This window comes from Artemia sp. Qi Xiang Cuo, chromosome 17, assembly GCF_049724085.1.
Source record: "Artemia sp. Qi Xiang Cuo chromosome 17, ASM4972408v1, whole genome shotgun sequence".
Lineage (NCBI taxonomy): Eukaryota > Metazoa > Arthropoda > Branchiopoda > Anostraca > Artemiidae > Artemia > Artemia sp. Qi Xiang Cuo.
The window spans coordinates 57507328-57524766 of record NC_142810.1 but is presented as its reverse complement, the minus strand read 5'-3'; the positions used below and the strand labels follow the sequence as shown (position 1 = coordinate 57524766).

The 17439-nt window shown below is 35.6% G+C and overlaps 1 protein-coding gene across 1 annotated transcript in view; it reads left to right on the top strand.

Annotated features, from left to right (window-relative positions):
* The window catches only part of LOC148942401 (receptor-type guanylate cyclase Gyc76C-like), a 398466-nt gene that overhangs the window by 208544 nt on the left and 172483 nt on the right, over positions 1-17439 (top strand). Inside the window, exon 11 of the mRNA XM_089103313.1 lies at positions 14283-14438. Within this exon, the coding sequence (XP_088959439.1) occupies positions 14283-14438 (156 nt within the window). The remainder of the gene's footprint in view (positions 1-14282; positions 14439-17439) is intronic.

The window sequence follows — 17439 nt, the reverse complement described above, 5'->3', positions numbered from 1 at the left end:
AAAATTGTTTTGTGGAATATTTTTTAATTAATTCTAATTAAACGGCCTTTGTGATTCAGGGGTCATTCTTAAAGAATTGGAAACAAATTCAAACTTTAGCGTAAAGAGCGAGGTATTGACGAGGGGTGAAACCCCTCATATTACGTATATGAGGAAGTTCACGCCCTCGTCAATACCTGACTCTACGCTAAAGTTCAAATTTGTTAAATAATGGCCGATATAAGTAATAATTTGTTTGTGTTATTTTCCGGCTTTACGTATATTACGTATATTACGTATATTTCTTAGCATTTAAATTTACTTTAAGAAGCATCATAACTATAATTTTTAAGTGATAATAAACCAAAGATATTATATGTCTTCGGTTTGTGGTTGTTATTAAGTAAAAAAAATCAAGTTTTTTCCGACTGGAAATAAGGAATAACATTAAAACTTAAAACGAACAAAAATTATTACGTTTATCTTTTAAAGATCTTTTTTTTCATTCCTTTCAGTGATTTGAGAATTACTCAACTTGTGACTTTCATTTTCATAAAACGAGCTTCAACCTATTTGGCCCTTTTGTTGCTATGCCTTACAAAATTAGTTCTGAAAATACCGCTAATTTAAGTTACGTTGTAGAATCTTTTCATGGAGATAATTTCTCGTGGGGGAAGGGAATTTTCCATGGAGGGGGAGCTGTATTTCCGTATACTACTTAAAAAACGATCAGTAATTAAATAAAAACAGATTTTATCAACTGAAAGTGAGAAGCGACATTAAAACTTAACAAGAACAGAAAATATTACGTATATGATATGGGTTGCCTCTCCTAAACAGCTCGCTCTTAGGCTAAAATTTTTTTTTAACTTTTAAAATAGGATACTATTCTGGTTAAAAAAGCATTTGTGATTCAGAAGTCATTCTTAAACAACAGGAACAAAAATCAAACTTAGGTTATTATAAGGTTATTATTAGTTAAAAAAAAGTAAAATTAACTTGCAAATTTCGTTTTAATTATTCATGTACGGTGAGTCAAATTCAAAACATGCGTTATTCAAAAACATTCAGAAAATATAAAAAAAAACTATTTTTTTTTAACTGAAAGTAAGGAGCGACATTAAAACTTAAAACGAAGAGAAATTACTCCGTATGTGTAAAGGGCTGTCCCTCCTCAACGCCCCGCTCTTTATGCTAAAGTTTTTTCTATTTATAAAGCAGAGTTGTTAGAAAGAGTCAAACTTTAGCGTAAAGAGCGGGGCGTTGAGGAGGGGAATGCCTCTTTTGTATACGGAATAATTTCTGTTTGTTTCAAGTTTTAATGGCGCTTCTTACTTTCAGTTATAAAAACTTGTTTTATTTATTTAGTAAAATGGTAAAAAGTAATACAAATGGAAGCTTCAATGACGTTTTTCAGAATCTTATATATTTTCAGAATTCCAAGAATATTCATCCTAGGAAACAAATTAATCTTGGAATGCTTGAGTCTTAATAACTCTTTCAGATATTTATTGCATTGCCAAGGAAGGGGTACATTTGTGGAGAAGCTATGCGAAAAGAATACAGAAGCATACCAATGAAGAAAAAAATTTAAAGAAAGTTGTTTTCAATTGATGAGAGTGTTCCCCCTTTCTCTATTTATGTAGGAAAAATTCTTTAGCAATGTTCAGTCTCCCGGAGTCACTGTATATAAATATAAAACAGTATGATCATTACCCATCTCAACCATTATTCAAAGCCGGACCGAGATGCAAGTGCTCCAGAGAACATTTAAACAACTATAAACATAAGCGAAATTCAATTTTTTCACGGGTAGACAAGTCAGATTTCTCTTGAACGCAAAACTTAGCTTCACGTTTGTAACAGTAAATTTTAAATAATCTAATTTTAAATTAATTTATTCCAATATATATATATATATATATATATATATATATATATATATATATATATATATATATATATATACATATATAAATCGGTAATTAGTAGGGTAATGTTATTATTAGATGTTTTTAGGAATTACAGGTAGGCTTCAAAGTCTCGAGTTGGTTTCAAAGGCATTTTAAGAAAGTTTCTGTGAAAATACGCGTTCCAGGGTAAAAAACACAGGACCATGGGAGGAGCTGTTTGTACGCACCGAGGATGTAATAGCCAAAAATTATTAAGCCCTGATCTTACTGTTATCAGTATCATTTATATACATATAAATATCATTATATGATATTTATATACATATAAATATCATACATATAAATATCAGTATCATTTATATACATTTATATACATGCCCGGAGTATTTGGGAGGCTGAGCATCTAGGGTTGTTTAAAAGTAAGTTAAAGTAGCTTTCTTTAAGTATGGGGTCATAGTTTATTGTTATTAATTGGCAAAAGAAGGAATATAGGCTTAATTTTTAACTTCCCAATTAAAATAATATCCAGCCAAAACTGAATAAAAAGAATCGAAAAAGAAAGAAAAATTAATTTCATTTGATCCTTCATAAGATTTAATATTTACTGTACTATTTTTAATTTTAATTTCTATTAAAATTGAGTATTGTGTATTCTTCTTTCTATGCTTTCAAGTCTTGCGATTTAACATAATTTGATTTTATTCCAAATTTCTCAACTATATGTCATATAGACATGTAAAATGATAAAAAGTAACAGAAATGGAAGCTTGAATGACTTTCTTTTAGAATCTTATATATTTTAAGAATGCAAAAAACATTCGTCCTGGGAAACAAATTAATCTTGGAATGTTTGAGTCTTAATAATTCTCTTAGACTGTTATTGTATTGCCTAGGAAATGGTCCATTTTTTAGAAGTTATGCGAAAAGAATACAGAAGTATAAAAATAAAGAAAAAAAAAAAATAAAGGAAACCTGTTTTCAGGTCATAAGAGTGCTCCCCTTTCCTATATCTATAAAAACAAATCAATTTAGCAGTGAATAATTTGGATTTAGAACTTAAGGATGGCATTTGTATTAGCATAAGGAAAGAAAATAAATAAAACAAAGAAATATCGGGTATTTACAGTTTTTGAGAACTTTCTCACCTTGGAAGTTGTTAACACAGAAATGAAACAAACTACATTACTAGAAGAAAGGACAGTCAAAAATATTCAAATTTATTATATTAAATACTTAGAAAAACACAAATCACTCCGAAAAATCCTGCTTAGAATTAAATTAATCTAGACCACTCATCAACACTTCATTTTAACATCGCCTGTCTAAAGCCAAAATAGCTGTTCTTTCTCTGTCCCGCTCATTTTAGAGCTTTACCGATTACTTTATATCCTGAAGTTCTGACTTTTTTTGTATTACCAAAGACAATGACAATTAAATTTGAATTTTAATTTTATTAGATGGATGCTTGTAAAATCCTGTGTATCAGAGGCAATACTATAGCGTTGCCTATAGTAAAGGCCATATGGCTCCAATGTTTTATTATTTATTATTATTTTTTTCCCAGAGGCACTTCATATGGAATGGTTTGTTGCATAAACTTTGGAAGGGGCTCATTCGATTGGAAATCGAGAGTTCTGGTGCCCTTTTTAAGAGCAAAAAGTGACCCTAGGGCAATTAGCCCACTCCCACACCCTCTTTTCCCAAATTCATCCGATAAAAATTTTGAGATAGCCATTTTGTTAAAAATAGTTCAAAGGTTATATAAATATAAACTCCGATGTCAACACAACCCCCCAGAGACCGGAGGCAGGCACTGCAATTTATGCCCTGGGGGGATATATGGTTCTTATGGAAGGAATGCTCGTATAAATTTCAGAGAGGGCTCATTTGATTAGAAATTAAAAGTTCTAGTTACTTTTTAAGAGTCAAAAAGAGATTGGAGGATAACCAGCCTCCCCCTCCCCCACGCCCTTTGTTTCCCAAATGCATCTGATAAAAACTTTTAGATGGCCATTTTGTTAAAAATAGTTCAAAGATCATAGAACAAAAACTCCGGTGTCGACACAACCACATATATGAGCATATATGGAAGGTATGTTCGTATAAACTTCAAAGAGGGCTCATTTGATTGAAAATTAATTAAAAAAACTTTTTCCACAAAATAAGTTTTCAAAGAAAAGTAAAGAACTCTATTAAACAAAAAAATTGTAGAAATAAAATCAAATAATCTACCAAGCTCGAAACTACCACAAATCAGCATCGATAAATAAATGAAACCCGAAACGAAAAGAAATTACAATAAATAACCGAGTCAAAATCAAAACGAGCAGAAATTAACATAAGTTGGGCGCAAAACCCCTATGCCTTCCCAAGGCCAGAACAAAATTTGCACTTAAAAATTTGCAACAAAAACGCGCCCAACTTATGTTAATTTCTGCTCGTTTTGAGTTTGACTCGGTTGTTTATTGTAATTTCTGTTCGTTTTGCGCTTCATTTATTTATCGATCCTGAATTGTGGTAGTTTCGAGCTTGGTATATTATTTGATTTTATTTTTGCTCATTTTTGGTTTAATGGAGTTCTTTACTTTTCTTTAAAAAACATATTTTGTGGAAAAAGTTTTTTTAATTAATTTCTGTTCGTTTTATATTGACATAGTCTTTTCAGGGAAAAATAAAATAATACTTGAAATCTTTTCGTTTTTTAAGACTTTATAGTTTGGCCTGTATGCTGGAGAAACTTTTCAGCAATTTTTAACGACATATACCCTTTTAAAAATCCGGACACAAATAGTACTGTTTAATTTAGTTTCATACCTCCTCTAGTTCACCTGAAATGGAAAACTTGACACCATTCGCGAAAAAATCTGTTTACATTCTTTGATATCTTTGATACACTTACACTATTTTGATTTGGTTAAATTTTAAGAGCAGAAGTAGCCTCGAAAGTTTGAACATAAAACCCTCAGTCGTTCTTGGGATACTGCTGAGATGCCTTATTAGGAATTAGCATTATCACAGTGCATTTTGATTTAATCTTAAGGCAACATTTAGTTTTTAAACATAATGGGTAAACGGGAGGGTGGGATTGGAAGGGGGATTAGTTTCCCTCCAACCACTTTCGACTATTAAAAGGGCATCAGCCCTTTCTATTTTCAATCGAATGATCCCCCTACGATGTTCCTACGACAACTCAATCGATACGAAATGTCCTGGTCTAAACAACAACCACAACAACAAATATTACTAATCACTTTTGACCATTAAAAAGGGCAATAGCCCTTTGAATTTCAAATCAATTGAGCCCTTTTCTCAATTTTCAACATCAATGTTTTCTATAAAACGTTATATGTCCCCAGGGCATAAATTAAAACCCTTGCCCTAAGGGCTTTGGCGGAGTATCCTCCTCAAAAAAATATTTTCTATCTGTAAATCAACTAAGCTGAACAAAATGATTATCTCAATATTTTTATTGGATGTCTTTGGGGGAGTAATGGGCGTGGGGGGATAGTTGCCCTCAAATCACTTCCGACTATTAAAAAGGGCACTAGCCCTTTGAATTTCCAATCGAATGAACTGTTTTTGAAGTTTCTGCAGCAACACCTTCTATAAAAACATTATATGCCCCCTGGGCATAACTTAAAACCCTTGCCCTGAGGGTTGTGGGGGAGTGTCCTCCTCAAAAACATATTTTCTATCTGGAAATCAACTACGCTGAACAAAACGGTTATCTCAAAATTTTGATTGGCTGTGATGGGGGGAAGGATGGGCGGGGGGGGGGCTAGTTGCCCTCCAATCACTTTTGACTATTAAAAAGAGCACTATCCCTTTGAATTTCCAATCGAATTAGCCTTTTTGAAGTTTCTACGACAACGCCCTCTATAAAAAAACTTATTGGTCCCCAGGGCATAACTTAAAACCCTTGCCCTGAGGGTTGTGGGGCAGTGTCCTCCTCAAAAAAATATTTTCTATCTGGAAATCAACTAGACTACGCTAAACAAAATGGCTATCTAAAAATTTTGATTGGATGTGTTTGGGTGAATGATGGACGTGGGGGGGGGGCTAGTTGCCCTCCAATCAATCTCGACTATTAACAAGGGTACTAGCCCATTGAATTTACAATCAAATGAGCTCGTTTTAAAGTTTCTATGACAACGCCTTCTATAAACACTTTATATACCCCAGGACATAACTTAAAACCCTTGCCCTGAGGGTTGTTGGGGAGTGTCCTCCTCAAAAAAATATTTTCTATCTCGAAATCAACTACGCGAAAAAAAATGGCTATCTCAAAATTTTAATTGGATGTGTTTGGGGAAATGATGGGAGTGGGGGAGGGGCCAGTTCCCCTCCAATCACTTTCGACTATTAAGAAGGGAACTAGCCCTTTTAATTTCCAATCGAATGAGCCTGTTTTGAAGTTTCTACGACAACGCCTTCATATAAAAACCTTATATGCCCCTAGGGCATAACTTAAAACCCTTGCCCTGAGGGTTGTGGGGGAGTGTCCTCCTCAAAAACAAATTTTCTATCTGGTAATTAACTACCCTACGCTTAACGAAATGGCTAACTCAAAATAATGATTGGATGTGTGGGGGGGAATGATGGGCGTAGGGGGGGGGGCTAGTTGCCCTCCCATTACTTTCGACTATTAAAAAGAGCACTAGCCCTTTGAATTTCCAATTGAATGAGCCTGTTTTTTAAGGTTCTACGCCAACGTCTTCTATAAAAACCTTATATGCCCCCAGGGCATAACTTAAACCCTCGCCCTGAGGGTTATGGGGGAGTTTCTTCCTCAAAAAAACATTTTCTATCTGGAAATCGACTACGCTGAACAAAATGGCTATCTCACAATTTTGATTGGATGTGTTTGGGTTAATGATGGGCGTGGGGGGGTCTAGTTGCCCCCCAATCACTTTCGAATATTAAGAAGGGCACTAGCTCTTTGAATCGCATGAGCCTGTTTTAAGTTTCTACGACAACTCCTTCTATAAAAACCTTATATCGCCCCAGGGCATAACTTAAAACCCTTGCCCCGAGGGTTGTGGAGAAGTGTCCTCCTCAAAAAGATATTTTCTATCTGGAAATCGGCTACGCTGACAAAATGCCTAACACATTGGATGTGTTTGGGGGAATGATGGGCGTGGGGGGGGGCTAGTTGCCCTCCAATCACTTTCGACTATTGAAAATGGTACTAGCCATTTGAATTTCCAATTGAATGATCCTGTTTTGAATTTGATATGACAACGCCTTAACTAAAAACCTTAGATGATCCCAGGGCATAACTTAAAACCCATGCCCGGAGGGTTTTGGGGGAGTGTCCTCCTCAAAAACCTATTTTCTATCTGGAAATCAAATACGTTGAACAACAAAATGGCTATCTCACAATTTTGAGTGGATGTGTTAGGGGGAAAGACGGGTGTGGGAGGGGGCTAGTTGCCCTCCAATCACTTTCGACTATTGAAAAGGGCACTAGCTTTTTGAATTTCCAATCGAATGAGGCTTTTTTGAAGTTTCTACGACAACGCCTTCTATAAAAACCTTATATGCCCCCAGGGCAAAACTTAAAACCCTTGCTCTGAGGGTTGGGAGGGGGTCTCCTCCTCAAAAACAAATTTTCTAACTTGAGATCAACTACGCTGAACAAAATGGCTATCTCAAAATTTTCATTGGATGTGTTTGGGGGAATGATGGGCGTGGGGGAGGAGCTAATTCCCCTCCGATCACTTTCGGTTACTAAGAAGGGAACTAGCCCTTTGAATTTTCAATCGAATGAGCCTGTTTTGAAGTTTCTACGACAACAGCTTCATATAAAAACCTTATATGCCCCTAGGGCATAACTTAAAACCCTTGCCCTGAGGGTTGTGGGGGAGTGTCCTCCTAAAAAACATATTTTCTATCTGGAAATTAACTAGCCTACGCTGAACAAAATGGCTATCTCAAATTAATGATTGGATGTGTTTGGGGGATTGATGGGCGTAGGGAGGGGGGGGGCTAGTTGCCCTCCCATTACTTTCGACTATTAAAAAGGGCACTAGCCCTTTGAATTTCCAATCGAATGAGCCTGTTTTTTAAGGTTCTACGCCAACGTCTTCTATAAAAACCTTATATGCCCCCAGGGCATGACTTAAACCCTTCCCCTGAGGGTTGTAGGGGTGTTTCTTCCTCAAAAAAACATTTTCTATCTGGAAATCGACTACGCTGAACAAAATGGCTATCTCACAATTTTGATTGGATGTGTTTGGGTTAATGATGGGCGTGGGGGGGTCTAGTTGCCCCCCAATCACTTTCGAATATTAAGAAGGGCACTAGCTCTTTGAATCGCATGAGCCTGTTTTAAGTTTCTACGACAACTCCTTCTATAAAAACCTTATATCGCCCCAGGGCATAACTTAAAACCCTTGCCCCGAGGGTTGTGGAGAAGTGTCCTCCTCAAAAAGATATTTTCTATCTGGAAATCAGCTACGCTGACAAAATGCCTAACACATTGGATGTGTTTGGGGGAATGATGGGCGGGGGGGGGCTAGTTGCCCTCCAATCAATTTTGAATATTAAAAAGGGCACTAGCCCTTTGAATTTTCAATCGAATGAGCCTGTTTTGAAGTTTCTACGACAACGCCTTCTATAAAATTCTAATATGCCCCCAGGGCATAACTTAAAACCCTTGCCCTGAGGGTTGTGGGGGAGTGTCCTCCTCAAAAACCTATTTTCTATCTGGAAATCAAATACGTTGAACAACAAAATGGCTATCTCACAATTTTGAGTGGATGTGTTAGGGGGAAAGACGGGTGTGGGAGGGGGCTAGTTGCCCTCCAATCACTTTCGACTATTGAAAAGGGCACTAGCTTTTTGAATTTCCAATCGAATGAGACTTTTTTGAAGTTTCTACGACAACACCTTCTATAAAAACCTTATATGCCCCCACGGCAAAACTTAAAACCCTTGCTCTGAGGGTTGGGGGGGGGGGGTCTCCTCCTCAAAAACACATTTTCTAACTTGAGATCAACTACGCTGAACAAAATGGCTATCTCAAAATTTTCATTGGATGTGTTTGGGAGAACTTTGGGTGGGGGGGGGGGGTAGTTGCCCTCCAATCACTTTCGACTATTGAAAATGGCACTAGCCCTTTGAATTTCCAATCGAATTAGCCTGTTTTGAAGTTTCTACGACAATGCCTTCAATAAAAACCTTATATGTCCCCAGGGTATAACTTAAAACCCTTGCCCTGAGGGTTGTGGGGGAGTGTTCACCTCAAAAAGATATTTTTTATCTGTAAATCAGCTACACTGACAAAATGCCTATCTCAAAATTTTGATTGGATGTGTTTGGGGGACCGATGGACGTAGGGGGGGGGGGCTAGTTGCCCTCCAATCACTTTCGACTATAAAAAGAGCACTAGCCCTTTGAATTTTCAATCGAATGACTGTTTTGAAGTTTCTACGACAATGCCTTCTATAAAAACCGTATATGCACCCAGGGCATAGCTTAAAACCCTTGCTCTGAGGGTTGTGGGGGGTCTCCTCCTCAAAAAAGCATTTTCTAACTTGAGATCAACTACGCTGAACAAAATGGTTATCTCAAAATTTTGATTGGATGTCTTTTGGGGAACTTTGGGGGGGTGGGGGGGGGGGCTAGTTGCCCTCCAATCACTTTCGACTATTAAAAATGGCACTAGCCCTTTGAATTTCCAATAGAACGAGCCTCTTTTGAAGTTTCTACGACAACGCCCTCTATAAAAACCTTATTCGCCCCCAGGGCATAACTTAAAACCCCTGCCCTGAGGGTTGTGGGGGAGTGTCCTCCACAAAAACATATTTTATATCTGGAAATCAACTACGCTGAACAAAATGGCTATCTCACAATTTTGATTGTATGGGTTTGGGGGAATGATTGGCGGGGTCGGGGGGCTAGTCGCCCTCCAATCACTTTCGACTATTAAAAAGGGCACTAGCCTTTTGAATTTCCAAACTTAAAACCCTTGCCCTGAGGGTTTTGGGGGAGTGTCCTCCTCAAAAACACATTTTCTATCTGGAAATCAACTATGCTGAACAAAATGGCTATCTCAAAATTTCGATTGGATATGTTTTGGGGAATGATTGGCGTGAAGGGGAAGGGCTAGTTGCCCTCCAATCACTTTTGACTATTAAAAAGGGCACAAGAACTCTTGATTTTCAATCGAATGAAGCCTTTTTGAAGTCTCTACGACGACCCCTTCCATATGAAGTGCCCTGTTTTAAAGAAAAATAATAAACTGTACATTGTGTCAACATTGATCTTATATGCCCTGAGGGGATAACTTAAAACCCTTGGCCCGAGGGTTGTGGGGGAGTGTCCTCCTCAAAAAGATATTTTCTATCTTAAAATTAACTACGCTGAACAAAATGGCTATCTCAAAATTTCGATTGAATGGGTTTGGAGGAATAATTGGTATGAAGGGGGGGGGGGCTAGTTGCCCACCAATCATTTTCAAATATTAATTGGATGTGTTTGGGGGATTTATGGGCATGGGGGAGCTAGTTGCCCTACAATCACTTTCGACTATTAAAATGGTACTAGCCACTCCAATTTCCAATCGAATGAGCCCTTTTCGAAGTTCCTGCGACAACTCCTTCGATACGAAGTGCCCGGGTATGGGGAAAAAATACACATTGTGCCCACATCGTTCTTTACTTAGAGTTCACTTTTAGAAGTTAAAAGAGATCCAAGGGCAAATCTCCCCCCCCCCTCCCCAACGCCTCTTTTCTCAACCCTTCCGATGAAAATTTTGACATAGCCATTTCTTAAAAAAAGTTAAAAGGTCGGATAAGAAAAGCTCCGGTGTCAATACAACCCCCCATAGACCGAGGGCAGGCGTTCTAAGTTATATCCTGAGGGCAAGTATGGTTCTTCTGAAAGGGATGCTTGTATAAACTTCATAGAGGGATCATTTGATTGGAAATTGAAAGTTCTAGAGATCAAGAGATCAGTTAGCAACTAGCCCCTCCGTGCCCTTTTTCCCCAAACCCATCCGCTACAAATTTTGAAATAGCCATTTTTTTGAATAGTTCAAAAATCAAATAAAAAAACTCCAGGGTTGACACAACCCCTCAAGGCCCGGAGGGTAGGAGTTATAAGTGTTGTCCTGGGGACGTATATGGTTCTTATGAAAGGGATGCTCGTATAAACTTCGGAGAGGGCTCATCTGATTGGAAATTGAAAGTTCTAGCTCACTTTTTTAGAGTCAAAAGAGATCAGAGGGATATAAGCCCTCCCCCCTCCATTCAAACCCATCCGATAAAAACTTTGAGAGAGCCATGTTTTCAAAGTGGTTCAAAGATCATATAACGAAAACTCCGGGATCGATAAAATGCTTTAGGGCCCGGGTTATGCGGTGTAAGTTATGCCCAGGGGGCATATATAGCTGCTATGAAAGAGATTCTCGTATACACTTCAGAGAGGGTTCATTTGATTGGAAATTGAAAGTTGTAGTTCAATTTTTAAGAGTCAAAAGAGATCAAAGGGCAATTATCCCCCCGCACTCACCCCTTTTTCCTCAAATGGATCCAATAAACATTTTAAGATAGCCATTTTGTCAAAGATAGTTCAAAGGTCCGATATCGCCTCCTTCTCTCACTGTAAAAGTCTAAAACCCACTGCGTCATTGGCGCTTTACTGAAAACTATATGTGTCTTGTACAGTCTGGGAAAGTATAAACAAAATCAAATTGAATATTTAATATTTAATGATATTAATTATTGAAAGATCCATCAGTTCAAGGTTTAATTTCACTGAAATTTTATTTTCATTTTCGATGCTGTAAAAACTGGAAAAGTAGATATTTGTAATATAATTCGTTTTCAGTTAAGCGCCAATGACGCAGTAGGTTTTAGACTTTTACAGAGAGAGAAGGAGGCGATATCCAAACTCTTGTTTGTAGGGATTTTTTTTCGTTTCAAGCTTGATTTTCATATTCAATTTAAGTTTCACTCGTTTTAATATTTATTTGTTAATTTACATTAGGATCTATTGTATGTTTTTTTGCATTGATTGTTTATTTAATTTCTGTTCGTTTTGGGTTTCATTTATACTTCAATAGCATAATATTTTTATTCGTTTTAAGCTTGATTTGCTTATTCAAATTAAGCATTATAAGATTATTTATAATCTAACTCTATAAGATTTATTTATTCATTTATATTATTACTTGTTGTATGTTTTTGCTATGATTGTTTATTTAATTTCTGTTCGTTTTGGGTTTCATTTATTCTTCAATAGTAATTTCTGGTCGTTTTGAGTTAGAATTTTAACAGGTATTTTACCTGCAGATCTTAAGTTTTAAAACAGCCTTTACTTTTCTTTGAAAAACTTCTTTTTCGGAAAGCTTTTTTTAATTAATGTCTTAAAAAAAATAGAAAAAATTGGGAACTCCGTCTTCAATGAAATAGACCTATGTAGCTACTTAGTTTTTTGGTCGCTGTGGATTTTAGATAAGAAAAAAATTAGTGACAAAATAGAAAATAAAAGCCAAAAACCTATGGCACTAAAGAGCTTTTGAAGGTGGAGCTTGGCTTCGAAGGTGTATCTGTTTTTGGAAATCGATTGATTTTTTTACCTTTGAATTTTTCGTGGGCGAAGTCTGTTCGACTTTTTACTGACAAAAACATTGTCAAAGTTGACTAATTAGTTTTAACGTGGCAACACTGTCGACTAGGTGATATGGCCCAAAGAAGTTTATAGTTTTGAAGTCACCAAAAGAAAATCCGTAGAAAATCAAAGTTCTCAGGTATAAATAGAATTAAATGGGGTCCAGGGAGCAAAGCATATTTTTATTTTGTCGTCTTTGGTGCTATAAACTCAGCGAAGAAGGAAGTGTCTGGAATACTTCCATTTATCCTTAAACAATTCCACTGTAAACATATAACTTCCACAACTTTTTAAGCAAGTTTTTTGCTTAAAAAGAATTCAAGTTTTTGTTACTTTATTTATTTTAGTGTCTAAGGGATCAGGATTGTAAAGGATTGTAAAGATTCATTACAAATTTGAAGCCTGAATGGTACCTCCTTAACAGGGGTGCTATTTTCATTTTTAACAAGGGGGTCAAGTATGGCGAGGGCATATTCTCTCCCTTAAATCTCCTTCTCCCGAGATACTCAAAATTATTTTTTTTGGTATTTTCATTGATAAAATGGATAAAGCAACAAAATTGATCCCCTTTACTTTTTAAAAATAAATTTTTGTATTTTAATCCAAAAAATCAAAAAAGGATCCCCCATAAATTTTGATGAATTGGCACTGTTTTCCCCTAAAACCACTGTATAGAACATTGCAAATATACAACTATTAGTTTATAGTGACGGTTTTACCAATTGCTTTTCAAAATATTTGAACTGGCAATTATTTAAAGCAAATAGGACTAAAATAATTTCTATAAATATTGTGACAAAGTAAAACATTTAATCACAATACTTTAGTTTAAAACCCACAACCTAGCCTTTGTGTTTGTGCTTTGCAATAACTTCGCCGTTACTGGGGTTTGTATTTAGGTACACGTTCGTTGGAGTCACAATATAAAAAGCAGTTCTATTTTTTAAGATTCTTATCTGTCATGGTGTTGATTGAACCTTGTTGGATCTCAATAAGCTTCAAAAATTATTTTATATTTTACGTTCAAGCTTCTTGTGATATGGTGTAATCTTATTTTTCAGGAAAGCCAGCTTTCACTACTCTCAAGTAATGAATAGTAAACATACTCAAATAATATGTTCAAACTGCTCTTGATATGGTGCTTTTTTCAGGAAAGTCAGCTATGACTACTCTCAAATAGTGAGTAGTGAACAAACTCAAAGAGCATGTTTAAAATGCTCTTGATAAGGTCCTTTTTTAGGAAAGCCAGCTCTCACTGCTCTCAAGTAATGGGTAGTAAACATACTCAAATAATATGTTCAAACTACTATTGATAAGACTCTTTTTTTCAGCAAAGCCAGCTATGACTGCTCTCAAATACTGAGTAGTGAACAAACTCAAGGAGTATGTTTAAAGTGCTCTTGATAAGGCCCATTTTTAGGAAAGCCAGCACTCACTGCTCTGAAGTAATGAACAGTCAACATATGTTCAAACTATTCTTGATAAGACTCTTTTTTTCAGCAAAGCCAGCTGTGACTGCTCTCAAATAGTGAGTAGTGAGCAGTGAACATTGATATTTTCAAACTGCTCTTGATATGGTGTTTTTTTTTTAGGAAAGCCAGCTATGACTGCTCTCAAATAGTGAGTAGTGAACAAACTCAAGGAGTATGTTTAAAATGCTCTTAATAAGACCATTTTTTAGGAAAGCCAGCTCGCACTGCTCTCAAATAGTGATTAGTGAGCAGTGAAGATTAATAATTTCAAACTGCTCTTGATATGGTGTTTGTTTTTCAGGGAAGCCAACTTTCACTGCTCTCAAGTGGCGAAAAGGAATTTCGAGTTAACAATTTTTGCCCTGTCGCTTTTTATAGAGGTCGTCTTTGTGCCATCAAGGTCATTAGAAGAAAAGACGTTGAAATTACTAGAGAAATTAAAGAGGAACTAAAAATTGTAAGTTTTACTATTGTTTTATAATATCTTACGACAAAAAAAGGAAAATTATGATTAGTAAAGTGAATTTGCAATTATTTGTACGCCATTAATGGGAATCATAGTAGTCATATGATTTTTTAAGATAATTTTAATTTCGAATAATTTAGTTTTGTTCCTTAATCATGAAACTCATCACGCTGGTAATTTTGTTTTCTCGCGTAGAATTAAAACCAGGGATAAATTCTATACTAGGTTTTCAGGGCGTGTGTTATAATTTAATCCCTGGAGAGTAGTGGGGCGGCTGAGCATCTAGGGTTGCTTAAAAGTGGGCTAGAGGGGCCTTCGTTAGATAATGGTTCATAGTCTGGTATTATGATTATAATTATTATTGTTATTGTTCTTATTCTATTATTGTTATTATTAGTATTATTACTTTTATTATCATTATTATTATAATTATTATTATTATTATTATTGCTAATATTATTATTATTATCGTTACTATTATTATTGTTGTTGTGATTATCACTGTTTTGTTTATTATTCTAATTTTTGCTATTATTATCATTATAATAATGAAATTAACCAATTATTCATCTTTTATTATTTTTTTGTTGATTGCTTTTATTGTTGTTTATTGTTTATAGCGGAAAAAATACCTTCATATTTTCGTAACCTTAAGTCTTTACTGCCTTTTTTTGCGTCATTTTTAGCCTTTAAAAATTCGAATACACAAGTATTTCAAACCCTTACTGATATTAAACACTATGTAACGTTGATATCCATTTTTTTAAAATTTAAGCTTTCAAAAGTTTGTACGATTCTGGAAAAGGGGTTAAACATTTATATATATATATATATATATATATATATATAATATATATATATATATATATATATATATATATATATATATATATATATATATATATATATATATATATATATATATATATATATATATATATATATATATATATATATATATATATATATATATATATATATATATATATATATATATATATATATATATATATATATATATATATATATATATATATATATATATATATATATATATATATATATATATATATATATATATATATATCGGAACAGTTATCAGTTTTCGGAACAGTATAGGCAATTTCGCTGCGATAAACGTGACAGGAGAAAAGCAAGAAGAGGGGTGGGAGATTGTCTGCGAGAGCCATGGTACCCGCTGGGGTTGCCCCTTAAATTGCGGGGACAAGGTAGGCAGCCTCCAATGCTTCCCTTACTTCTCTCGTAAGTGAATTTTTGATATTAATTTGGATTGAATTATTTTATTTGGATAATTAGAGGGCGTGTATTGGAAAGTGGGGGGACTTAAAAAGCCCCCTAGTGGGCAAGTCAGTGTCTTATGACTTTACTTAAAGTTCTTATTATGATTAGAACTACAATGGCTGAAAGTGAAAAAATTATTTTGAATCCGTTACTGAATTGTGTAATGAGAGCACTAACAGATGGAATAAAATTGGAGTGTATCGTAAAAGCGTGTGTTGCTTTCTATACACATGAAGATTTTATAAAGGCAAAGCGAATCCTTCATACTGAGTTGAATATTACGAATCGTCTTGTGACCTACTCTAAAGATGAAGACAATATCATTAAAATATGCAAAATTCTAGTTTCAGCTGCGAAAAATAATGTGAGCATGCCAAAATTTGTCATCTCTAACGCCTGCTCGGTTCCGGTCATCGGAGATGCGGTGAATGCAACAGTTACTGCCAAAGTAAATGAACTCTCTCAGAAGCTTGATAATTTTTTGGCCACCCAGTCCGCTCCAGCCACCAGTATTTTCACAAGCAGTCGTAGTGCACCTGAAACGTCCAAGCCCAGAAACTCTACCTATTCTGTCGTCTTGAAAAATCCCCCCAAGGAGCTCAATGGCCCAAATGACCGGAAAGCTTTCATAGACAGTTTCTGTGAAAATACAAATGACATTAGTGAACTTCGCAAATCTGTAAACGAATGGAAGCTAGTGGTCAGGTCGAAAGCTGCAGCAGCGAAAATCGTTGAGAAAGCGAAATCTTCCAAGCCCGATCTCAAAATTACTGTTCGAGAACCCCTGCACATAGCTGTGCTTCGAAATGTCCCTGAGGATATAAACTGTGAAGGACTAAAAAATCTAATCCCGAATAGTACGACGACTGAACAGTGCGGAAAATTCCGTTATTGCAAAGTGTATTTTAAGATTCTTAGTGAGCTCCAACAATTTCTGCGTGATTCGGTGATTATCGGCTACGAGCATCTACCTGCTGATCCGTTTAAGTTCTTGCCAAGACGATGCTATAAATGTCACAAAATCGGTCATCTCGTGTCCCACTATACGGCTGAACCTTTATGCTTTAGATGTGGCTCAAGTGAACATCTTTCTACGCGAGATGAAACATGCAGACAGCCGACATTCTCCGTTGAATGCAAAATTGGCAGTCACATGTGTTACAGTGTAAAATGTCCCTCAAATAGTAATCCACAAAAGAAATGGCTTCTGAATCTTATGCAGTTAAAAGTTTATCTTGGAACATTAATGGCTCGTACACAAATAAAATTCCGATCTAAGATGATGTTTTTGAGCAAAATGAAGTTGTCTTTTTACAAAAAAACTTCGTCACAAGCCGCAGTAAAAGTATTCTTAGTTTTAATAGTTCAGTATCGGTCTATTCAGTTTCAGCGAAGCAGCTAAGTGGAAAAGGGCGACCCTCCGGTGGTATTGCCACTTTTGTTCGTTCGACTCTAAGATCTAGTTTATTTGAAGTCAATCATAGTTTTCTGGCAATTCGTGTTGAGGGCTGTGTTTTTATTAATGTATATTTGCCTACAAATTACCATGATGAGCGTTCGGAGCGTGCTTTTACTTATTCTAGTGATAAACTTGGCCAGTGTATTAACCGTATTAGATCCTTAAGCCTTGAATGCATACTAGTTGGTGACTTCAATTGCGACTTGAATGAACCGCTCTTATCTAGGTCTT